Source organism: Muntiacus reevesi, chromosome 7 (genome assembly GCF_963930625.1).
Source record: "Muntiacus reevesi chromosome 7, mMunRee1.1, whole genome shotgun sequence".
NCBI lineage: Eukaryota > Metazoa > Chordata > Mammalia > Artiodactyla > Cervidae > Muntiacus > Muntiacus reevesi.
Window position 1 is genome coordinate 49,682,247 of NC_089255.1, and position 26,565 is coordinate 49,708,811.

The following is a 26,565-nucleotide window of genomic DNA, read 5'->3' on the forward strand; positions in this document are numbered from 1 at the left end:
CTCTACCTAGGGATCGAACTGATGTCTCCTGTGACTCCTCCTGCCTGTATTGGCAGGCAGATTTTTTACCACTGAGTCACCTAGAAAGTGCAAATATGGAAATACAACTCAAATGGTAAAGAATCCGCTTCAGATGCAGGCGACATGGGTTCAATTCCTGGGTTGGGAAGATCCTCCGGTGAAGGGATAGGCTACCCACTCCAGTATGCTTGGGCTTCCCTTGTGACTCAGATAGTAAAGACTCTGCTTGCAATGTGGGAGACCTGGGTTTGATCCCTGGGTTGGGAAGATCCTCTGGAGAAGTGAATGGCAACCCACTCCAGTATTCTTGCCTGGAGAATCCCCATGGACAGAGGACCCTGGCAGGCTACAGTCCATGGGGTCACAAAGAGTCACACGTGACTAAGCCCAACATGACACCATTTTATATAAAGGATTTGAGCATCTGCAGATTTGAGTATCTGAGGAGTTCCTGGAGCCAATTCCCCACTGATAGCAACAGACAACTGCACTGCTTTGTTTAAGAATCCAGAACAGTTATTTTGTGCAATCTTCTACTGCTAGATTGTCTGATTGTTTTCTCATGATGAAGTTAAACATTCTTGACAATTTGGCAGGTGATGTGTCCTCCAGTGATTCAGATCAGAAAGTACAGGTCTCCATTTTAAGATAACTCCACTATCAGATTTTTTTAAAAGACAAAAACTCATTTATTCAACAGGTAACATGATCTTTGGGCTACAAATAGCCTAGAGAGTGTATTAAAAACCAGAAATATCACTTTGCAGACAAAAGTCTGTCTAGTCAAAGCTATGGTTTTTCCAGTAGTCATGTATGGATGTGACGGTTAGACTATAAAGAAAGCTGAGCACCAAAGAATTGATGCTTTTGAACCATGGTGTTGGAGAAGACTCTTGAGAGTCCCCTGGACTGCTAGGAGATCAATCCAGTCAATCCTAAAGGAAATCAACCCGGAATAGTCATTGGAAGGATGGATGCTGAAGCTGAAGCTCCAATACTTTGGCCACCTGATGCCAAGAGCAGACTTATTGGAAAAGACCCTGATGCTGGGAAAGACTGAGGACATGAGGAGAAGAGGGTGCCACAGAATGAGATGGTTGGACGGCATCATCAACTCACATGAGCTCGAGCAAACTCCAGGAGACAGAGAAGGACAGCAAAGCCTGGGTGTGCTATAGTCCATGGGGTCCCAGAGTGGAACACAACTGAGTGACTGAACAACCACAAATATAACCCCCCTTTACAAGTGTCCACAGAAGGTGAGAGCAGTGTGGTGAGTGGAAAAGACACTGGCATGAGAACTGAGGTTTAGAGCCAATTCCATCAGTAATTAATTGTGGGTCCTTAGGTTAAACTCCAAAAAACTTCATCTATTAAAAAGAGAGAAAGAGAGGATTGAGCCAAAAGATTCCTAAAGATCCTTTGAATACTAATATTCTATGACTGTGAATCAACTTGTAATAGAGACAGAGGTGGATTTTTGAATCAGGAGACCAGATTTCAGCACCAGTTCGGCCACATACCAGTTATGTGAAAATGGACAAACCATTTAATCTCTAAGCCTCACAGAGATTTTCCTGACAGGGTTCAGAAAGATTAAGGGGTTATTGTAAGTCATATAAACCATAAATACTTACCTGACAGGTATTATTGTATAATGTCCAGTTTTTCTCTTTTTGCTCTAATTAGCTAATGAGAAAAGGCGATCTAAAGCGACCCAGACTTCATCAATTTGAATTTTTAAAACCAGGAAATGCCAGGAATTAAGAACTAAGCGTCATATTATGTTTATGGAGTTTATAGTTTTAATCCATAAATGCTTTTGATTTGATGATTAATCATATTGGCTAAAGTTACTTGTACAGCGTAGTCCCTCATAAGATGGTCATTGTTCCTGGAAGCCCAAATTATGACGGGGAGAAAACAGTGAACACGGTATACGAGAATGGTAACAGTACTTACAAACCAAATTCCTTTTTCAGTAATCAATTTTGTGTTGAGCCATCAAGACCTCAGGGGATGACAACAAACTAAGGCCAGTGCAGATGGGAAGGTGTCCTGTTTTCTGTTTTCAGTGAGGTGGGCAGCCCTAGAATAAACTAAACCTCCCTGGGAAAAAAGGTATGTTTTCCCATGAGACGTCTAGTGGGACTTGTCACACAGGCCAGCCCTATATATTCTTTATATTAACCGCCGTAGAGTTTCTCTCCTGCCTTTGAACGGAACTCTGGGAACCTAGTTCTTTCGCGCACGGTGGTCACATTTTTTCCGATTATTCAGCAGAACCGGTAAAGTATCTCCCTGGAAAAGGTTTAGGGCAAGCACACGCCCCTTGGTTCGGGTTGAGTAACGCGCGAACTATCTATGACGAGGGTGCTTGGCGCACTGCTATTGCTCAAGACTCGAGACGTTGCCAGAAAATGTGTAACGAAGCGGAGGAGGAACGGCGGCACTGCAGACGTTGGTGCGGTTGAACGCGCCGGATCTCCCAGTCCTAGCAAGGGGTCGCACCGCCCAGGTGGCCGCGATCCGCTCCGCGACGCGCACCGCGCGCCTTCCCCTACCCACCCCGCTAGTGCGCACGCGCGCTTGTCATCCGGGTGCTGGTGGCGGCTGCAGGTTGCGCCGGGGTGGCGAACAGGGGGCGGGGCCTGCGGCTCATTGTGCGCAGCGCTGCGCGGCGCCGGCGGCCGGCGAGGCCTGGGTCGAAGTTGGAGCCGCTGCCGCCGCCCTGCAGCTCACTCGCTGCCTTGGCAGCGCGCCGCTCTTCTAAAATGGCTGCCGCTACCGGTGCTGTGGCAGCCTCGGCCGCCTCAGGTCAGGCAGAAGGTAAAAAGATCACCGATCTGCGGGTCATCGATCTCAAGTCCGAGCTGAAACGGCGGAACCTGGATATCACCGGAGTCAAGACCGTGCTCGTTTCCCGACTCAAGCAGGTGAGGCCCGGCGAGGTCCGGGAAGGCGAGCTTAGGCCGCGCCTCGGAGCCCCCACTACCGCCGCAGCCCCTGGCCGTTCTCAGCCTCAGGGGCCCACGGTGCGGTGCGGTGGGGAGGTCCCGGGCGTCGCCCGCGCGCGCGCGGGGAGAGTGAGGACCCTCCCGCAGCACCCCCGCCCCCGCGCGCCGGGCCGGGCCTGCCAGGGGCCCGCGAGCCGCCGGGGACTGGCCGCCGTAGCCGAGCGCGCCCCTGCCGCCCCCGGGACGTCCCCGCCAGGCTGCCGAGGGCTGCGGCCGGCCGGCGCGGCCTCCCAAGGGCGATCGTGGAGACCCGGGAGGCGCTCGGTCCCCAGTCTGTAGCGATGGTGAGCGCGTGCATTTCTTGGCCTCGTAGGGACTGGTTACTTTGGTGACTTCTGCAAAGTTACCGTTTAATTGTGCCCAACCGTTTTCTCCCCATACTAGTGGGGAATTGGTAGTGGGATTTGATGGGTGGGTAAGAGAAAGGTTTGTCCGCTGGGTTTTCAGTTTTTGCATTAGCACAATGATTTGCTTTTTCTTCCCTGATTATCTTTCTGGTTTGAGTGAGCGTTGGAATTATAGTAGAGGAGAACTAAGTTTGCATAATAGACATTAGGGAAGCTTCTTTTAGCTCTTTACTTTCGTAGTTAGCAACTTTTCTGCAATTGAGAATATTTAGAGTTTTGTTCAGTATGATAATATGTGATAGATAATTTTCTCGACTAGGTAAAGTGTAAAGCTCCATGTGATTTTTCTACTTAATGATATTTCCTCCTGAAAGTTTCTCTCACTTGTGTAGTTTAATTGCTCCTTTGTGAAGTTGGTTTATGAAATGACTGGCAATCCTAATGTCTTGAGGCTTGAGGTTTGCTATTTTTTGTTTTTTTTTCATTTCGTTTTTATAAAATAAGTTTAGATAGACTGTGTAGCATATTAACTTCTCTTTCTAATGTAGGCTATTGAAGAGGAAGGAGGCGATCCAGATAATATTGAATTAACTGTTTCAACTGATACTCCAAACAAGAAACCAACCAAAGGCAAAGGTTGTTACGAGTTATAAACATATTTTAAACTATATTTTGGTTATATAACTTGCCTCTGCTCTTATGCCACTTGCCCTGTTTATATAGTGCTACTCTGTGCTATTTCCCTCTGGCACTCTGCCTTGTTGGGTCAAGGAAGAAAAGTACTGTTGCCAGGCTTTGGGTGACTAGTAGCCCTTAAGATTTGGCTGAAGTTGTCCTGAAAGTGAGACCAGTTCTTTATTGCTTCCGAATAAATTACAACGTCAAGTTTCATAATGTTTCTTCTTTCATAGTGTGAAGACCTGAAGAATAAAATGATGGTTTAAAACATATCTACCTTGCCCCACAATTGGCAGAGTATTGATGGAATTCCTACCAAATCTTTCACCTTGGCTCCTTGCTGTTTTCTCTAGTATATTAAAATTTTATAACCTTTGTGTTTACTATTTTGTTTGTCTTGGTGAACTTAATTTGCATTTAGGCCATTATACATTCTAATTTTCAGTAAAACTCAAAAAGACCTCACCAGTCATACTTAACAAGGCAGGGGAAAAAGAATCCAAATCCATGACTAATTAGCTTTGAAAACAAGTTTTAACTTACAGGGATATATTAAAGATTTCAATTTTCTAACTTTTAAACTAGACCATTTATATATTCATATTTCTGGGATATGGTGATTTAGTGAATAGGTAAAGGTGGTTTTAAATTAACATTTTAACACTGTAAGTAGGGCTTAGATATGTTTAAAAGTTTCTAGTTTCTAGTTAGTGAAATCCTTATTGGAGTAACTACGGATTTCTCCCCTTTGTCCCATAAGGACAGTGTAAGAGGGTGGGCATCGTGTGGGAAATTGTACCTACCTACAATTTCCATGCAGCTACAGCATTTTAAAAACCTAACACTCTTTACTGCTTGAAGTGATCGATTTCCTACTCTCTGCTGTAGACCAGATTGATTGCAACTACAGTAAAATGGTTGAACAGAATAACTTTGAAAAGAAGGGAATAGTCAAGTTTGAGCTTAAGCAATCTGTATGAGTATCAGGACCTGAGACATCTTGATGGTATCTTTCTATGTGAGTTTTCCTACCTTTGCGAGAGTCTTCTGTTTGTGCCAAAGGAAATTAAAAAGGGCTAAGAAGCATTTCCAGGATAGGATGGGAATGACTGGTGGAAATGGTGTTTACAGGAGTTACAAAGTTACCTTGAAGATATGTGGCTTTCAGTTAATTCTTGCTCAGTGTATCACTTTGAGAGATACATTTTCCAGCGGTTAGAGACCCATGTTGAGAAGCCTCTGCTGACAAACCCAGAGGCAATTTCAAAATGAGGAAGCATAAGAAAATTCAGGAATAAGTACCTCAGGTATTAACCCTGTTTGTTATAGTGATTTCTTATAATGATTTTAATTCATGTAACTTATTTATAAGCACATTGTGGTAGTTTGATAGATGTTATATGTTCACTATGGTCCCAAGTTATTCAAGTTGATTAATAACTTAGTATGTAAAGTAAATCTCATTTATTTTCACCTACTTTTAATTTCTGTGTGTATCCCTTTCTTTTTCAGTCATTAAGAACTTCATCTTACCGTTAGAAATAAATTCAGCAATATACCATTTTAAGTTTTTCAGTATACATATGTACATATGTATATATGTGTATGTGTCTAAAATAAGTATGTTAATTTTTCCCTCTTGTATAGATTATAAGGATACTTGAAATTTAATTTCTCCATAATCCTGATGTTAAGGTATCTTGTGGTATTTAGTAAGGAGTTGCAATATTAGTTATTTGTCTGTAGCAGACTACAACTGAGTACTTCATCAGACTCATTCTGGGACATGTGTGATAAATAGCTCTTGTCTCCTTGAGTTCCATTTATCATTGTTCTCAAAATCCTATGAATTACAAAGAATATAATGTAAACCCCCAACTAAGAACTTGGTTTGAATTAATTTACAGTTAAGATGCTTATAAATAAGATTCTTTTAAATTTTAAGTTTAGAAATAACTTTTAGGCATCAGATTTGAATAGGGAAACTTTAAATATATCAATATTTAACAGATTTTTAAAATGAAATATTATTCTAAAATAAGTTTCTTTTTGCCACATCTTGTTTCACTTAGTATCTGTCTTGAAAATAATTTTATGTTGATCATACTACTATTCTTTCAATGGGTCTACTTCTTTTTTATAAAAGTGGAAAATTTACTAGACTATCTGTAAGTGTCTCTTAATTCTGAAATTTAATGATTATATGTAACCAGGAGCCAGAAGAAAAATTCTTTCTGTTGAGCTAAAATAGATATATAAGAAAGGAACAGGAAAGCTCATAGTCCCTCAGTTAGTATAGATTTCTTCAGCTGAGCATACTAAAATAGGAAAATAATAAAGAAAGGGTTTACTTAGAGGCAGTCATGTAGACAAGAGCAAGATAAAACATTTAATAGCTTGTTAGAGAAATAATTCTTATGATGATGTGGCTTAATGTAGCAAGTAAAAGTTAAATGGTGTTGAATGATAAGGCGAGAGAAGCTTCATGGGTCTTAACATTTCTTAGGTGAAATATTAAGCTTGTTCTCTTACAAGTGCAGAGTCCCTGTTTCTTAAGAAAATTTTTTGTGTTAAAATGACTGTTTTGACAGATTAAAGGAAAAGGAATCTGCATTCTTTAGTATTTTGTGGGATATTTTAAAAATACTGTTATTAGAAGCATAAACTCACAAACTTATAACAAATGTTGATAATGTTATAGTGAGTCCAAATATTTATGACTGACATATTTGTAAAAATCTATCTGCTTGTAGTTGGTATGGTGAAATTTGTAGCTTAGATTGGTTCTCACTTCTGAACCTTTTCTCATTCTCTTTGCTATGTAGAAGAAAGCTTCACTAGTGAGATTTATGGTCATTATTTGGGTGTGTGTTAGAAAGCGGTTAAACAGGTAGAACTAACTCCTCATTAGCCTCTTTTAGAGATTATAGATGTAAACTTTCTTTTGGTTCACTTGTAAATAGCATATCATTGTTTTGGATTTTCAACCTTTAGAGTCACCTAAACTTTGGCAAAAGTTACTTAAAGTAGTTAATCAGTGCAGTATTCAGAAGTGTATGTAGTCAGTACTTAACTGAATTGAAACTCACAATAATTTAGGTTTTTAAAAATCTGATTTGTTCCTACTGTAGAAACAAGTATATTTTTGGGTTACAGGTTTATCCAGACATAATGCCTGATTATGTGTAGAAAGTACCATACTCAGTATAGACAATCAGTATAATTAATTATGTGTTTACTCTGTTAAGCTTTCTAAAATTTATATGCCAAATAAGGGTATAGTAATCAACCACATAAAATGGATTTAATATAGTATCATAGTAAACTGTAACTTTTTTTTTTAACTGTAGTATGTTTGGATGTTAAGGAAATTTTAATCAGAACTGTGGCACTGAGAAGCATTCTGAGGCCAAAAGTGTCAGATCTTTTTTGGGTACCTACTGGGCTAGAAGCTATGGGAGGGTATAAGGACATAGTCTTTTATTTACATTAGTCTCTGTAATGCTTAGCAGCTTGCTTTGCACATAAGAGGTGCTCAGAAAATATTTGTTGAATGAATACCAAGGGTCATATGATGACTTTCTTAACAACTGCTTTGAAAAATATTTCTTTTGATGCTTACTTTAACTGCATATTTCTTTGTAGGAAGCACTGTATCAGAGATTAATAAATAGTCTTTACTATCTTTCATATGATTTTTCTTTTTAAGGTGCCTTTCTCAGCAGCAGTAGTGGCTTCTCCTTAAACACCGATATGTGAAATACACTTACTTCTAGAACACGAATCATGGGCACCTGCCTTTTCTTTTCTCCCTCACCAAGTTGTTGCTGTGTTGGAAAGCCTCATAACTTTTGCTAGAATATTGTCTGACCTCAAAACTTGTGTATGTCACTTTCATTTCACAAAATCAGGCAGTTTTACCTCTGTTCTTAAAACCAGCATTTGACTTATGCAGTTGTATATGATGGATTATGCTTATTATCAAAGTACTTTTTTACTTTTATTTTGTTGTATCAAATATGGTGTGTGTCAAGAATCTTGGTGGAGAGATAGGTGAAATTTTCTAGTACTTAAGGAAACTGTCTTTCTCCATGTCAGTCACCATCCAGGCATTTTGAATCAAGGGCAGAAGATTCTGACTTTCTCTTGCCTGAACTCATGTAAAATGAAGTGTGAATTGTCTAGGAATTAGAGGAAAAAGCAATCATTATTACCAGTTGGTGGCATCAGAAATGACTTTAATGAAGAGGTTGAATAGTGGCTTAGGGTTTAAATAAATCTACTGATTTATTTAATCAGCTCTAAGATCTCACATGTTACAGTAAAAGGGCCTCAGTGTGGTGCAATTCCAGGAGTTCACCATTCACACCATAAACTCCACAGTCCCAGTTAGCCTCTAGTTCTGGTATCCTGGAATAGTTTGTATTGTGGCTTTACAGAATTGTTTTCCAGATCATAAAAGTGAAATGTTTTCATTTTAAAAACTAGATAATTCAGAAAAGTACAAAAAAGTGAAAATTGCCCATAATTCCACCACTCCAACTTTATCGGAAGTTACATTTTATTGATCTAAGCTGTGTATGTGGATGTGCATGTACTTGTAAGAGGTTTAAGGATTTTTTTTGTTTTTATTTTTTACCTTTTTGAGAACTAATACAAGTTTATTCCTACTCTAGGTGTTTTGTGGAAGATAGGCAGAATTTAACTTTTCTCTAGTATGGAGAATCTGAAAACATTAACCTTCCTCATATTCTTCTTATTCCAACTTCTTTGGTTACACTCAATCTGACCTACACTAGAGTCATTTAAGTTTTAAAAAATACAGATACCAGGCTCCTGCCCCCCAGAGAGTTGGTTTTGTTTACTCTTTGGGGGGGCCCAGGAATCAGTGTTTTCTAAAAGTTCCCCAGGTGATTCTCAAGCAGCTAGAGTTAAGAACCACTGGGTGCTCTAGCCTGTAGCTTGAGACTTAGCATCATTTTCATTCATCCCTTTCTGCCTGTTGGTTCGTTCTCTATACCTTACACAGTTAGTTCTCTATTTGAATATATATGCGATTAATTCTCTATACAGTTTTCAGAAAACTTTCATATTGCTTTACTTGACTTGCACAAAAATGCTGAGAGTTAAGCAGTACTACTTTCTTTTAATTGATAGCATAGAAAAGTAATCCATTAAGAACTCAGTTGCATTTTTGCTGCCTTTGAAAATCTTGTGCAAATGTTCACAGGTGTGTGGGGATGTTCAGTTTGGTTGTCTTTAGATGATAAAGTTAAGAGATTTTTAAAATGTATGTTAGATATTTTTCAGATTTACTTTATTATATAAATATGAATTATCTTTGTGGTAGATTTTTTAAAAAATAATAAAATGACCCATAGGATGACTGCTATGTTTAAGACAATGTGCAAGTCAGAAATCTGATTTCTTTAATAGAAGAGAGGCTAAAACGCATATGCAAACAGTTAACACAAGACAATGGTACATGATTATTTTAAGATTTTGTGCAGTTGGGGAGAGGTTGTTGCTGGAAACATTAACATTGTTCTGTTTGGTCTGGTCTCTGAGTCTTATTCCCTCTTCTCTAACAAATTTTGTGACTGAACCTTTTCTGCATTTCATAACTTCCGTAAATGTTTAGTGGAAAAGTTACTCAGCCACAAAGTTTTTTGGCAAATTACTTTAGACTCTACTTACTAAGTAGATTTTTTGTTTTGTTTTTGTTTTTGGAGGTATTTCTGAACTTGAAGAGGAAAATTACCAACCCTTTTAAGAATCAGTTTGCCTTTGAAGGAGAAAACCAAATTTTCATCTTGAAATCTATATTCTTAATTCTGAAACACAAGTGTTCTGAAAATAAAGTTTTTTCTTAAGTTTGGCAAAAGTGAAGCTATTTGTAATCTTATTTCCATGATTAATTGAGGGACTGTTGCAGAAGCCATTGGGAAGTTTAAATTAACAATTGGTATAGACACTATTGTACTCTTAAACCTGGACAGTTCTAAAACATGTCTGGCCCCAGAGGTTTCATTAAGGGTTTGTGGACCTACACAAACTTACAATGCATAAATAAGGAGGTGTTTTAGCATCGTCTTCCTTTGGTGTATTTTTACTTTTGACTCTGTGATTGTGCAAAGAACATTGCAGTGTATTTTGTGTAATTTCAAGATAGCTGTATGTTACTACTATGATAGTTTGAGATGTGATAAGTAATTTTGCTTCCATTTTTTATTTTGCTATTCAGACTATCTTTATGCTCAATTTATTTTTTAGTTTTGTTCCTCAAAGCATTAGTTAGGCTTCTGTCTACATTGCACTTTCAGTTAGCTTCCTCATCCTGGTGGTGCTGCTTTTCTTTGGACCAGTTCATATTTCTATGGTACATGCCAGATTTCTTGAAGGACAAAAGATTCATTTATTATTTTGTTATAGGACATGTCATAGCACAGGCTTACATGGGAGATGAAGTATAAATGGGTGCCAACTGTACAAAAATGTGCCTAAGCTGATGGTGCTTATTGAATTAAGTGGGATTTGATTTTTAAGTTATTTCTTATTTGTGACATCATAAAAGTTAGGAATCTCTAGATGTTCTTTGTAATATCTTTCAACTCCAAGTTTACAGTCCTTACTGACAGTATGGGGTTTTACATGATGCTGATTTGATTGGCATGTCACAGTGAGGGCTAAATAAAAGTCTGAACTTTGTTTACTGCTAGCGTCCAGCTTAAAAACTACACCATTATTCAAGATCTATGTAATGCTCATTACACAGCACTGTACTAGGTTCTAGGCTGGATGATGAATATCATAGCTGTCTGAGAGGTGAATTATCTTTGTATGGGGGAGGGATGATACTTTAAATTACAGTATAGTTTCTAATTGAGCATGTGTAAATAAATACAGTTACAGATTATGAGAGCAGTCAAAAATTAGTGTGTAAAATGTCAGTTTATTATGTGCCTGTCAGGTTATTACTAGTTTCATTAATGTATGTTTGAAAAATCTTGTCCTTTTAGTTTTTATTTTTATAAGCTGATGACACATTGTATCCAGTGCTTTCATGTGATACAATTGTTAAAAACAATAAAGGAAGCGATTTGGACCTTTCTGTGTATCCCCGCCGCTTGCTGCCTGTTTGTCATGGGACGAGTTACATAATCTCTGTGACTCTCTCATTTTAAACTTTTACAGATGTGGCCTGTGGAGCCTCTATTCATGCTAAAAGAGTTGGCATTTTTAACTGCTGGCACATTGTAGCTGATGCTTTTGTCGTTTTTGAGGAGTGGGAGTAGACCTGGGTTTAAACTGAAGCACTGCCCTTACTAACTTTGTAATCTGATTAACTTTTCAGTATGTTGTAGAATGGGGCTAGTTAAGAGGATAAAATACATGCATTAATATATATGAAGCATGTATCTTAGTGCCTACACTGTGGAAGCTACTTAAGCAGCGGTAGTGACTGCATCTGTTGTTTTTGTTGATGTAGTGTAATTTGGTTTTCCTTTAAGTAAATTAAGGCAAGTGAAACTCGCCATGGAGTGTGTATAGTATATATAGCTTGTCATTATGCTGAGGGCTTCCATTTCAAAGATGGTATCTATAAATTGAGTTAACCACTTCTTACTAAAATAATGTCTTTTAAGTAGGTCATAGTAAGATGAAGTGGAAAGAATTTTAGTCCTGGAAATGAGAAGCCTTGGCTTCTAGGTCTGACAATGCCATTTACTAGCTTTGGGCAGGCTGTGTAACCTTGGTTCATTTTCTCTTTTGTAAAGAAAAGTTGTGATTACTTGCACTATGTACTGTGGGGTGCTAGAGAAAAATCACCTGAACTTTTTAAAAGTGCTTTGCAAATTATAATGCATTTTATATTTATAAAGAGTAAATAGTATTTGCAAATGATCTGAAGGAATATCACTCAAAAGCTCTGCTTCATAGGTTATTTGGTGGTGTGGGTGTTGGGGGTGGGTGGTGGAATCTTGTAGCTTTAAAAAGTTTATTTCTTCTAAAAGCTTTAAGGTTTTATAATGTGGTGGTTGTTGTTCAGCCGCCACTCATTCGTTTCCAACTCTTTGCAACCCTATGGGCTGCAGCACGCCAGGCTTTCCTGTCCATCTCCTGGAGCTTGCTCAAACTCATGTGCATTGAGTTGGTGTTGCCATCCAACCATCTCGTCCTTTGTCGTCCTCTTCTCCTCCTGCCTTCAATCTTTCCTAGCATCAGTTGAGTTCAGTTCAGTCCTCGGTCGTGTCCAACTCTTTGCAACTCCATGGACTGCAGCATACCAGACTTCCCCGTCCGTCACAGACTCCCAGAGTTGCTCAAACTCGTGTCCATCAAATTGGTGATGCCATCTAGGCATCTCATCTTCTGCCATCCCCTTCTCCTCCTGCCTTCAATCTTTCCCAACATCAGCGTCTTTGCTAATGAGATGGCTCTTTGAGTCAGGTGGCCAAGTACTGGAGTTTCAGCTACAGCACCACTCCTTCCAATGAATATTCAGGACTGATTTCTTTTTGAGATTGACTGGTTTGATCTCCTTGCAGTCCAAGGGACTCTCAAGAGTCTTCTCCAACTCCACAGTTCAAAAGTCCAACTCTCACATCCATACGTGACTACTGGAAAAACCATAGCTTTGACTAGATGGACCTTTGTCGGCAAAGTAATGTCTGCTTTTTAATATGCTGTCTAGGTTGGTCATAGCTTTGGTCATTGCTTCCCAAGAAGCAAGTGTCTTTTAATTTCATGACTGCAGTCACTGTCTTCAGTGACTTTGGAGCCCAAGAAAATAAAGTCTGTCACTGTTTCCACTGTTTCCCCATCTATTTGCCATGAAGTGATGGGACCGGACACCATGATCTTAGTTTTCTGAATGTTGAGTTTTAAGCCAACTTTTTCACTCTCCTCTTTCACTTTCATCAAGAGGCTCTTTAGTTCTTCTTCGCTTTCTGCCATAAGGGTGGTATCATCTGCATATCTGAGGTTATTGATGTTTCTCTCTGCAATCTTGATTCCAGCTTGTGTTTCATCCAGCCCAGCATTTCGCGTGATGTACTCTGCATGTAAGTTAAATAAGCAGGGTGACAATATACAGCCTTGACCTACTCCTTTCCCAGTTTGGAACCAGTCTGTTGTTCCATGTCCGGTTCTAACTGTTGCTTCTTGACCTGCATGCAGATTTCTTGGGACGCAGGTAAGGTGGTCTGGTATTCCCATCTCTAAGAATTTTCCACAGTTTGTTGTGATGCACATAGTCAAAGGCTTTAGCATGGTGAGTGAAGCAGAAGTAGATGTTTTTCTGGAACTCTCTTGCTTTTTCTATGATCTGTGATAGAACAGTTTAGTAAGCTGTTTCTCACCTGATACTGTTTTATTGTTTAAGGAAGGAACATCTCCCTCATTGCCCTTGTAGTAACTTCTAATTTGTATTTTCTCTAAAATACAAATGCCACTAAGTTCTACATTTTGTTTCTCTTTTGTTTCACACAGCCCTCAGGGATATGAAGACCTCTTTTACCTCAGTGGATAAAAGAAAACTCTTTACTCTTCATCTTATCACATACCTGGAAGAACCTGTATCTTGTTCCCTTTTTATCTCTCATTCATGGAAAGGATTTCCAATTGGGATTAGATGGAAGATAGGAGCTGGTAAAGAGACATGGGAAAGGGAGTTAACCTAACTTTTTTTTCACAGTTACCTCACAGCCAAACTCTCTCCTCTGGGGTCATGGAAGTTTGAGAGAGGTATGTGGCAGTTCCTGTTTTAGGCCAAGGAAGAGTTGATTAGTTGGCCTCAGGAGAAAACATCCATTAACATCTGAAAATAAATAAATTTTTAAAAACTTAATAGTAAAATTTTAACAGCTGTGATTTTTTTTTAAACAGCATTTCTGATAGATTATGGGTTATCTAAGTAGATATTTATGGACTTGCTTGAAAACACAAACTTTTAGCCTTGGATCTGTGGAAAATTTGTGTGTGTGTGTGTGTGTGTGTGTGTGTGTGTGTGTGTGTGTGTGTGGCACTTTTAGCCTTGGATCTGTGGAGAACTGTGTGTGTGTGTGTGTGTGTGTGAGGCATTTTTAGCCTTGGATCTGTGGGAAATTTGTGTGTGTGTGTGTGTGTGAGGCATTTTTAGCCTTGGATCTGTGGGAAATTTGTGTGTGTGTGTGTGTGAGGCACTTTTAGCTTTGGATCTGTGGAAAATTTGTGTGTGTGTGTGTGTGTGAGGCACTTTTAGCTTTGGATCTGTGGAAAATTTGTGTGTGTGTGTGTGTGGCACTTGTAGCCTTGGATCTGTGGAAAACTCTGTGTGTGTGTGTGTGTGTGTGTGTGTGTGTATAAAACATTTAAAAAATTCCAACCACCAATTTTCAAAGTTTTGAAGTTGAGGGTTGGGTCAGGGAGGCCTGTAGTCTGTCTGGAAGCTGTTAAGAGTTTTTGGTCTGAAGTAATTTCTACTTGCCTTAAATCAGTTAAACCAGTCATCATGTTAAAGCATGACTTAATATTTAGGCCTTTAGAGAAACACAAAATAAGCATAAAAGCAGTCACTGTACTTAAGGTATTTCTTTAAATGGTGAGCAAGAGGTACCCGACAGAACAAGGCAGTATATCATCAGCTGATCATGGATTGTGAGGTGTCAAGTGTGAGAATTTTATTTTAGAGAAAGCTTGTTGACAAGAAGAACTTAGGAAGACTTTATGAGGGATATGAGTCTTGAATATAGCTATCAGGTGTCTGGTTATGTATGCAGTTAGTAGAGTACTGTTGAAAGGTGATGCTACTTCCGGGAGAATTGGAGATAGAGAATTTGACTGGTGTAAAGAAAAATGGATCTCATATGTCAAGTCAGTGAAGATGATGCGTTCATATATAGAATTAATTATTTGCACAGTTTATTTTAGTGAAACAAAACAGCATGACATTGTTCATAAAGCTTTTTTTTTGGTTTGGGACAGCTCTGGCCAGGTGGTTTATAAGCAGTTGGCATTTGCTTTGTCAGATGATTTGGGAGTGGAGAGTGATACCTCGGGGTAAACTTGTCTGAATGTTTTTTGCTCTTAAAGTAATAAAATATTGGTTGTTAGCCCATTTTCCTTCTTTCGCAGGTAAAAAACAGGAAGCAGATGAGTTGAGTGGAGATGCTTCTGTGGAAGATGATGCTTTTGTCAAGGTAAAGTGTTAATTACACAGGTTAAGATGTCTGTTTTGAGCCTAGTATTTTGCATGATGAATTCATGCATTTTGCTTTAGCAATAGACATTGAAATATGTTGGTAAATAGGTATAGAGATGTATAATATTGTCAGTCTTACTAATTCTCATAGTTGAGAAATATAATAAATAACTAGTTAAATGAGACAAAGCAAAGAATGTTTGTTTGGGGAGACATAGGGGCCAGAGGAACAGGTACAGGACAATTGATACCTTGGTTCCTGGACAGGGTACTGCCCATCACGTTTAGCTTTTGTATATATTAATAATATATAGAAATCAGATTAATGTAGTCTTTAAAATGGAGAAAGTTGCTGAGGTATTGCTACTTGGTGAAGATCAGATTAAGAAATGTGTTTTGCCCATTAAAGATAAATAAGCCAGGTCTTTATTGGTTAAAAAGGAATATATTTTATTTTATGAATGTCCAACTAGGAGAACAGAGTATGTAATTTTAATTGAGGTTGTGGCAGTTCTATATACTGTTACTTTTAATCATAGTTTTTATTGTTGTTGTTTTCATTTTAATGAAATGTGATCTCCTATTGACTGATCATTAGGTCTTAAGTAGTGTGGCATTTGCAGGAATTATTTAATGAGCATAGTTCCTTTTAAATTACATACGTCTACACCCCATGTATTCTGTTTTCTGTACAATTTCTGTACAATTAGGTCATATTGCCATAACATCTCGGATGTCTGTGTGGTCCCCCATGAAGTCAGCTCATGTCTCTTCACTCACCCATTTCCTGCCATCTGACTCTCTACCCTCCCCACACACGCAGGCTACACAGGTACCATGTACCTCACTCTTTGTATCTTGCACTTTGTGGCAGGTACAGAGAGAAAGAGATATTTGGTTGAGGAGTTAGCCCTGAAGTCAGATAATTCAAGAAATATGTGCTCAGGGATCCATTAAAATGGGTCATTACATGCCTATAACTGACTTTTTTGAGCCTTTAAGGACTGTTCAGTCTTTGTATTCTGTTATCCTTGTGGTATATCTTCCGTTAGGTTTGTTCCTTTGCTCTCATTTTCTCTAGCTGTCTTCACTAGTGAGTGTATGATTAAGCCAAAACTGTCCATAAGCTAGAAAAACATTGTGACTTAGTAAAAACCCTTTTAGTTTTCAAATTTCTAACTTCCTTTCAGCTCTTCAGTGCACAAAAATGTTAGTCATTTAAAATGTTACGAGGAGATGTAATATTGCTGTCTTATATGTACCACAAAGGATGCCTTTGTTTAATTATTAAATAAACCTGGTCATAATGTCTAAAAGAACAAAATAACTTTTACAAAATTCTATTTAAATGTATCGTTACTTTTTTATATTTCTTTTTCCCTTTGGAGATATCCTCATGTGTGGTAAATATGATAGAAACAAAGTGAATATACTTACCTTGTTTCTCAGAGTTGGTTTTTGAATTTATACAGTAATGGTGGGTAAATATCACCTATTGCTTAGATATGTGAATACTATAGAAATTACTTCTACTTGTAAGTGAGGAGAATAGTCAACATTGTCACTTCAAAGTAGATGACGTTCGTTCCCTCAGTGACTTCCCTTGTTTTGTTTTTTTGGTTTGCACCAATTATTCTACCATCATATAACCAACCACCTACTCCATTTTCACTTCCCAGTGTTCCCCTGCTCATAGGTAGATAAGTTGGTTAAGTCTGCTGTCCCAGAGATGACCCGCTCCCCAAGCACTGCACATTCCAAACAATCATGTTTCTTCTCTGTGCCTACCTTCCCAGAAATTTCTAGTCCCTCATTGCAGTTCATCTATGAATAATTAATAGTTATAACCCTACACTTTTCCCCTTTTAACCCAGAAACCTTAAAATCTGTTGGATTTACTATGAGAGTAGGAAAGGAGGAAGAATGTCCATTGCTTTCAACCCTTTGTCTGCAGTTAATGAGAGAGGGAACTAGGCTGATTGCTGCTTTTCTTTATTTCTACTGAGGTACCCTTATATCCATAAACTTTGAGGGGCCAACAGATATTCTTTCCTTCACAGAGAGAATCCCAATCTAAGTTCCCTTGCTTAATTGGCTTTGTGGCATGGTGGTTGATTTCAAAACTAATACATTAGATTAGTTATTTGCATATTTGTAAGAACAGGCATTGGTGTAACAGTTGGGATTCCTTCTTATACAGTAGAAATAAAATTTATATTATCACATGTAAGATGTCCACAGTCTTTGCAGGTAAACCAAACTGTGGCATGTAGAGAAAAGAAGTCATTTCTTTGAAGCCATGTCTTATAGGAAAGCTCATAGGATGTGACTTGGTAAATATTATAACTGGAACTTGAAAGCAATCCAATTAGTGTATATGTATTTCAGTGTAAGTGATTTGGGAACTCAGGTGCATAGTTTAATGACCTTGGTATTAGACCCCCCTCTATTTTTAAAGGCACAGTTAGTATGTAATATAAAATGACTGAACTTTGACTTTGGGGGTGATGTCAAAATATGATAGAAGTGAAAACATTTAGAGATGTAAATTACCAAAAAGGTTTGGTGCATAGCCCCCAGTACTTTGCCTCGAATTGTATCAAATTTTCTTACCATTAAAAGGACTGTGAATTGGAGAATCAAGAGGCACATGAACAAGATGGAAATGATGAACTGAAGGACTCTGAAGAATTTGGTGAAAATGAAGAAGAAAATGTGCATTCCAAGGAGTTACTTTCTGCAGAAGAGAACAAGACTGCTCATGAATTAATAGAGGCAGAAGCAGTAGAAGATATAGAAAAAGAGGACATCGAAAGTCAGGTCTTTAGCCAGTTTTTTTAAGACGTGACACAGTTAAACTAAGTACTAAATAATAAAAAAGTATTTTTTTAGTTCAATGGGGAAGTCACAGAACTTTCAAAAAATACACTTTTAAAGTTACTTATAAATCACTCAGAATCCTGCAATCTAAGATAACCTTTCAATTTTTGCTTATTATTTACCACATATGTATATGTTTTTACTTAGTAGTTATCATGCTATAAATTGCTATTTAGTCTATATATTTTCACGTAACATATAATGACTTCAAAATTTGTACATTACATCGTAATTTACTAGACAGTTTCCTGGGTGTCTAATAGCTACTCTTTTAATTTGGGATATTTAAGTTTTAAGTTGTTTACTATCCCACTGTGAAAGAGTGTACCAATTTAACACTGACCTTGCCAACATTACCAGATAGTAAGTTTTTTTTTTTTCCTACTTTGGTAGATGTAAAAGATTAATTTGCATTTATTTGGTTATTATCAAAGGTGGGGAAATTACTTAGGAAAGGTTAACTTAAAAGCTTTAAAGATATAATTTTTAAATCTTTTCTTTGAATGAAATAGACCATTTGTCCTGCTTTGAAGTATGTTAGTACATCTTAAGAAAATCAGTGGATGAGGGGGTCAGTATTCATGCTTAATTAGAACACTGTGTTCTACCTAGCTTAATAAATGAAGGGCTCATGAAGGACTTGTTTCTAATTCTTTTTTTTTGTCTCTAATTCTTTTATCAATGTGACTAAGCGTTTATGTTGGCATAAAAATATAGTCTGAATTATTAAGCATTGGCTAAGCCATGGTATCTATAGACATTGCACAGAACATGAGGCAAGTGATAATCGGGTGTAGCATAAAAGCATTCTCATGTTACCCAGATATTTTGTAAAGCAAAGCTATTGTATACCCTTTTACTTAGGAAATTGAAGCTCAAGAAGGTGAAGATGATACCTTTCTAACAGCCCAAGTAAGTTTACATTTAGTCCTATGAATTTGATATTGTTGGGTGGAAGGGCTTGGAAAAGGAATCTCATTTTGACTTCATAATTATTTAATTCATAAAATTGCCTTAAATATAATACTGAGTTACATGGTATATATAAAATACTTTAAATTGGTGGCTGAAATTTCTCTTGCTGTGGAGATAATTGGAAGTTATTACAATAAGGTTCCTACCATTTTCAAAATAAAAATAAAACCAGTCTATCCTTTTTCTAAAACATAAGTCTAGTTATCAGTTTTTTGGGAAGCCTTCACCCTCCTTGATTTTTTTTTTTTTTTTTTTTGTCACTTTGGTATGAAATAAATCATTTAAAAGTACTAATATCCTATTAAAGCTTTAATTTTGTTAATTTAATACCCCTATGATAATTATAGTATAAAAATTATAAAAATCTCTGTTTAAGTAATTTACTTGGGATATGTGTATACATGTGGGTGTGTATGTGTGTATGTGTAGAAAGTGATTTCTATTGTGTATTAGATTTTGTTTTTGGTCTATGTGATATGCATAGTGTACATTTTAAAGTGTGATGTACAGATGCTATAAACAGACATTTATAGCTCAATTTCTGTATTAAAAATTAGCCTTTGTCTTTTTCCCATTTGTGTACTCAAGAATACCTTGTTCATATACCCTCTTTAAATAGTATACTTTCAAATAGAGATGGGGTTCCCATTCTCTCTGTTTACTAGATTTAGGAAAAACAGTAATCAGGTGTGCTATTTCCTCACTGTAATATTTGCTGCAAGGGTATATAATGCGCTGTGTATTCATAGCCTGCTTAGCTGATTACTTCTGGTCACTCCTTCTTTACCCCAGCTCTCTTTGTTTGGAATGCTGGTGAGGCTGTATATTGGTTCTCTGTGTTCATTGTAATGGGAGAAATTGCATTTCTAGGGGAAATGTTTTTGGTAGTTTGGAATATTCAGGAAGGAAATGTTAGGACTGTGAAAGTCTGTAGACTTCCCCCCATACTATCCTCAGGTATGTTCATTTTTGAATGATAAAAAATAGATGAGGAAGATTAACTCCCAAATTGGAGGAGTACCTTTTCTAGATATTACTAATTTGCAAAAAGGTAGAGTTGAACTCTTCATATTCATTGGCAAAAAAAAGTTTTTTAATTTTCATCAAGGGCCTCTCCTTCCATTGCACAAGTTGGAGTGTGTGAAGGGTTACATCTGAGTGTCCCCATTCTCATAATAGATTATGTATTTATTATAAAAATCTAACAGAAGTATCTTAAGGAATGAGTGCCTTTTTTTAATTTTTGCAAATTTTATGGGCTAGATTTGGCCTTGCTCTCCTATTCCATCATGAGAATGAAAGAACCCTTATTTACTTCTTATCAAAGGGCAGGTTTTGCTTATTGTATCAGAGAGGTTACATCTTCAGAGAAGTAAAATGACCTTTTTTCCTCTTCCTTAATGATGTATGGTGGAATATGTAGAAATATATATGAATGTATCTCCATTCCATCATGATTTTGATGCTTCTAAGCATGACTAATGGACGTGTTGTCTTGCTGTGCATGTTAAGGAGTACTGCACAGAGTATAACCCGTTACAAGCTTCTGCTGCTCGCAGTTCAGGGCAGTATTGTTTCATCTATAACCTCCATTCACTTTTCCTTTTCTGCACTATTTTGAAACAAATTCCAGACATATTTTGCCTTAAAACATTCAGTGTATATCTCTTAAAGAGAACTTTTATTTTTTACATTATTATTCCTAATATATGATTTTTTAAAATATCTTCAAATACTCAGTTTTCCTAAGTTTGTTTTTTTAAGAAAGCTTTATTTGAATCTCTTTGTTTGATGCAAATAAGATCGAGATACTGTGATTGATTGAAATGTCCTTTAGTTGTAAAGTGATTGGCCTCCAACTAATAAAATAATATTTAAAAAAAAAAAAAAAAAAAAAAAAAAAAAAGAAATGTCTTTTAGGCCTCTTTCAATCTATAGGTTTTCTGTTCATCTCCCCCCTCAACTTTATTTGTTAAAGAAATTGAGTTGTTTATCGTATAGAGCAAGAGGTGGCAAAGTTTTTCATTAAAGGCTAGGTAGAAAATATGTTAGCTGTGTGGGCCTGATGGTCTGTTAGAACTATTCAGCTCTGCCACTGAGTGTGAAAGCAGCTACAAGCATTAGGTAAATGAATGCAGATGGCGGTTTCAATAAAAATAGCTACAGAAAGAGCATCTCGCATAGTTTGACACCCCCTGTCATTCATAGAGCTTCCAACGTCTGTATTTTGCTGATTATGTTCCTGTGAATTTAGTCAACATGTTCCTCTGTTTAGTGTATTTCCTTTAAATTGTTGTTTATAGGATCCTGAGGCTTGCTATCTGATTCCGACACCTTTAACCCCATCCCCACAAGAGATACAACTAATTCATAGGTAGTGTTGTATTCTTCTATTTGGATACACATAATGTCTGACCGTATCTTTTTGGTGATGGTACCAGTCATTGATGATCTATATTACACTGATTTAATTGATCAAAGTGGTGGTATTCTTTTATTTTCTTTCTTTGTTGGCTGGAATGTTCCTTGGGAAAAAACTTCTGATCTATTATTTGGTTACTTTGTGGTACCATTTACAAAGAAAAGCCAGGATATATATTTGATTATTTTTCCTTTATTTACCAATTTTCAAAATAATGAGTTGGTTCATGAGCATCTTTGATAGTGACTGATTTTTTTTTTTCTTTTTGTCCCTTTGTTTCATTTTGAACTCATGGATTTAAATATTTTTAGTGTATTTCAATCCATTGTAGTTATTATCCTTATTAATACTCAGATTGTCCTATCTGTAGCCAGTGAGGATCTCTTCAGGTTGTCTCTTTAATCCTTTCTTTTTTTTCTTTAATCCTTTCAACATGATCCAAGTAGTCTTTATTTCCTTGCTGTCTGGTTCAGATTTCTATTTCCTACTCCAGACCCGTAATTAGCCACTTCTTCCAATTAGTGGTAAATGGTATTTTGAGACAATAATCTTGACGGTAGGGTTCAATGGTGTTCATTGCCTCTGGGTTGTTCATATTTTCTAGGCCTTTTCAATGTACAGTGTTAGAGAATGTGTTTTTTGTTTATTTGTTTTTGTTGGTTTTTTACTTTTAAGATAAAATAGATTTTGAGTTCATAAGGTATACTGCTAAGTTAATTATTTCATTTATCTCACAGTATATGTACAATAGTCCTAGAATGATAATACCAGCACCATCAGCAGTGTGATTTCTGCAAATAAGTTTTTTTCCTCTCAAATTATCTCTCTTATAAGGATATACCCTCTAGGAATGAACAAATCAGTGTGTTTTAGATTAACTTTCTATATGATCACAAACTAATACATATATAGATTCAATATTTAAGTATAGTTTTTTTAAAAATTTTAATCTGTAACTTGTGAATCTATAATTATTTCAAAATAGATATTTTAGTTTTATAATTTTTAAAAATATTTACATGATTCCAAAGTCAAATCTAAGAAAGGATACATTCAAAAAAGCCCCCTTTACCCATCCCCTTATTGGTGAATTTTTTAAAATTCAGGATTAATTGTTTTATTCCTTGTCTTTAAAAATATAAGTAAATAGGCAAGTGCATTTATATAGGTATCTGTTTATTTAAAGCCAGTCTTCAGGCTTTGACTTGAAGCTTAGAGCTTTAGCTTTTAGGTGTTAGCCTCTGGGCCAGTTTGGCATACCAGGTAGAATTTGGTTCACATTCTACTTCTGTTAGTTACTTAAAATATTGTGACTTTGAGTGTGTTCTCTTAGTCCATTTCTTTGTCGATAGAATGAACATTGTAAGTCTTACCTGCGAGGTTGATGTGAAGAGCAATCTTATATCCTTCACATAGTACATGTGTGATTAATGATTACTTGGGGTATTATTTTACTAGCTTGGAGATATCAGTTATTTAGAATTGTTTGGAAAATTTTCTCCAGAATGTTTATATTTGGTAATGCTTTAATTCTTAAAAATTTCCTCTAGTTTCAATCTTGTCAATCTTCTGTGGGTGCATTGTGTATTATTTTTTCTATTTGCCCTTGCCCCAAAGTTTCATCAACTTGAAGTACCTTCCCTTTTTTGTCATATGAAGTCTGTATAACTCTCAAAGCCAGATTTATCTCTGTCTCTTCCATAAAGCTTTCCCTTACATAGTGTTTTACTGTTTACAGAGAACTTTTTACACCCACTGTCTTATATAATCCTGTATACCCTATTTAGGTCATATGTTATCTCTAATTTATAGGTAAAGTTCACCTAGGTAGATGACAGTGTTGTTGTTTAGTCGCTCAGTGTCTGATTCTTTGTGACCTCATGATCTGTAGCTCTCCAGGCTCCTCTGTCCATGGGATTTCCCAGACGAGAATACTGGAGTGGGTTGGCGTTTCCTTCTTCAGGGGATCTTCTTGACCCAGGAAGATCACAATATCACAGAGTAAAACTGTTTCAGTGGTAAAGATAGAATAAATACCTACATATCTTGGTGCCTAGTCTGTATTCTTTTCACAAGTAACTCCACACTAGTAAATGTTTTCTGAATTCCATTGTACTTACACAGTGCTGCAGTTTAACCTTCTGCCTACATAAAATGAGCAGTTAGTTAAGTCCCTCCACTTAAAAACAGCAGTGTCTCACAGTACATTTATTCAGTAAACTCATTCAACAAATATTTATTAAGTACTTATTATGTGCCAGTATTTCTTATTTCCCATGGTCTTTAGCATATTTCCAGGTAGGTAATAGGCAACTGGTGGTTTAGGGTTATTTTGATGGTTTATTGTAAATTAGTCAGACTGAATACAGCGTTTATGTACAAGTCAAGGGAGAGGAGGCCTTCTAGAAGATGTTTTCTTACTTAGCACTTGTGTATAAATCGCAAGATTAACCTTTGGGAAAGGTACTAGAATGGGTAGAAAGTAAACTTTGTTAACTGAAAAGTAAGTCCTAGGTTTGTCTTTATCATTAGTCATTGCTGCTCCTAGAATGAAATAAAAATAGAGAAGCTTTCTGTATGATTTTTGCAGTCAAATGCTCTACCTCTGAGCTATACCCCCCTGTATGATTTTTGGCACTTAAGGGTTGTAGATCCCATTACAGAGATAAACAACATGAACATTATAAAGCATTTGCTTCATTTTCATATGTGAAATATTATGTTTTTTCAAGATAAACTAAAAATGTAGTTAATTAAAAGGATGCTTTTTCATTGTGGTTACTTATTTACCATATTCCTCATTCTGAAAAAACATGTTTTCAGTGGAGGAAAATTATTTTGAAATAAGGCACGTATCATGTCTATACATATTCAGGGAAATTTTCCCAGTATCTTTTTTGTATTTCTTGGTTTTTTTTTTATTGCAAGAAATGATTGAACCTTAGTAGTTCTATGTTTACTGCACATAGAAATATAATGCAAATATGCACTGGTGTGTGGCTCATCTTTTCTACTAACCCTAGTTGTTTTTGCTCTTCACCCCATTGTAATCAGTTTGTTTTCTAGAAATTGGCTCAGATTCTTTTCCTTGGGGCATTTAAGTGTATGTAATAAGGCTAGTGTTACCATTCGTTTAGAAACTAAAGTTATGAAACCCTTCAGAAGACCTGTTAAGTGATTAGGATAGATACTTAAAAACCAGCAAAAGTAAGGCAAACCTTACTGATGGTTTTAGCAGCTAGAAATAACATTTCTACTTGGCAGAAAGTACAGCAGAAAGATTTTGTTTTTTACATCACAGTATTTTTAAAAATTTTGTTTTTTAAAATAGCAAATACTTTTGCCTTTCTTTTTTTCCTTGAACTTTATCGATACTGAATCTCTAAAAGAATAATTTGGAAGTGGTGTGCTGTTGAATTACAAGTAGATGAAGAAGCAAGTTGCATTCTTTTAAGTTCTTTTGTTCTTCTTTTAAGTAAAAGTGAAGATATTCCAGTTTATTTATCCCTTTAAGATAAATTACTAAACTAAAAGAGAATTTGGGAGAAAAAGATTTTTTCAGTAATTCCAGCATAACTCATCCTTTCTTTGCTGTCACTGCCTGCCAGTCCACCCTGTCAAATCATTTCTTTCCTTTCTAAATGTTGCACAATAAAAATATAATGATTAAAACTAAATTCCAGTATAACAATTAGGAGATTATTAGAGCACAGTATAATGGACGTATACAATAGGAATCACATTGCTACTAATTAGTAATCTTCTTTTGTACTATTCTACATACTAAGCTTGTGGCTTAATTGTTTCAGTGTTTTCACTTTCCTTCATATTACTTTAGTTTGTAAAACAATTGGTCATTCCCTAAATGGGGCACGTATAGGTCAACTTGAAGTTGAAAAATTATTTTAAATGATTTCTTAGAAATATACTTGTTATCCAAATGTAGCTGAGCATATGATAAAATATTTGTTATTTTTAAGAAATGTGGACTTACATGAACCTAAAATTGTGTTAGGAGATACATGTGGCATTTAAAATTTTGTTTACAGTTAAATTTTGCCTAAAGTCTAATTTCACTGCTAGGCTGTCACTCTCAGGCACAGTTCTTAATTTGTAGCCCCTGGACCAAAAGCATCAGCATCACTGAAACTTGTAGAGATGCAAATTTCCAGGCTTTACTCCAGTCTTGAATCAGAAGCTGTGGTGTTGGTGCTCAGCAGTCTATTTTAACAGTTACTCCAGGAGATTCTGATACAAAATCAAAGTTTGAGAATCACTCCTGTAAGGCTTTGCGTTTGGTAACCTCACACCATCTTGACTAAATATGATCTACTTCTACTCAGCTTTTATTTTATAAGTTGTAAGTTAAAACATACCTTAATTTTATGCATATTTGTTATGATCTTTAATTTTGGGAAATGTTTCTATCTTGTTATAACTTGTTATTTTTGCAGTATTTTGCTTAGTGTAATATTTCCTTCTTTGTGATATTCCTGTTTTCAAGCCATTACCTGCTTAATTTTAGATTACATGATGTCACATATATAAAAATTAAAATATCATACATTTAAAAATTAAAATCAGTCATTTAATAAAATTATTAACTTATTTTGATTACCTGTAGCACAAATACTGTTTTTAAAGTGGCTGACCACCAGTGTGTATATGAAACAATGTATGAATTCATTTTTAACAGATAGAAAGGAATGAAGAATTTGAAACTACTCTTGTCATTCTTCTTACTTCTGAGATGCCTAAATTGGGAATGTTCTTTGTTTATTTGTTTATTAATATGCATTTCATCCCTTGCAAAAGTATGTCTTCATGTTATATTTTCTGGTACATTTTGAATAGTATGTCCTAAAAGTGCCTTTGAACTGAGTCATGTGAAATAATCAGGGCAATAATCAGGGCAGGCTTTTTATTGGTGGCTTTTTGCATCTCTTTCTCTCTTTTTTGGGCCATGCCTCATGGCTTGTGGAATCTTGGTTCCCAGACCAGAGACTGAACCCCAGCCCGGCAGGGAATTCCTAGCAACTTTTT

General features: G+C 36.5%; 1 protein-coding gene across 4 annotated transcripts in view; it reads left to right on the forward strand.

The window, feature by feature from the left end:
* Positions 1 to 2,532: 2,532 nt before the first annotated feature.
* The window catches only part of SLTM (SAFB like transcription modulator), a 44,123-nt gene continuing 20,090 nt past the window's right edge, over positions 2,533 to 26,565 (forward strand). For 2 of the 4 annotated variants that reach the window (XM_065941755.1, XM_065941757.1), the window contains exons 1-5: positions 2,533 to 2,957; positions 3,934 to 4,021; positions 15,179 to 15,243; positions 17,868 to 18,065; positions 18,990 to 19,037. In XM_065941755.1, coding sequence (XP_065797827.1) covers positions 2,796 to 2,957; positions 3,934 to 4,021; positions 15,179 to 15,243; positions 17,868 to 18,065; positions 18,990 to 19,037 — 561 coding nt within the window. In that variant the 5' untranslated portion in view covers positions 2,533 to 2,795. The remainder of the gene's footprint in view (positions 2,958 to 3,933; positions 4,022 to 15,178; positions 15,244 to 17,867; positions 18,066 to 18,989; positions 19,038 to 26,565) is intronic. The other 2 variants (XM_065941756.1, XM_065941758.1) reach the window with 2 other exon arrangements.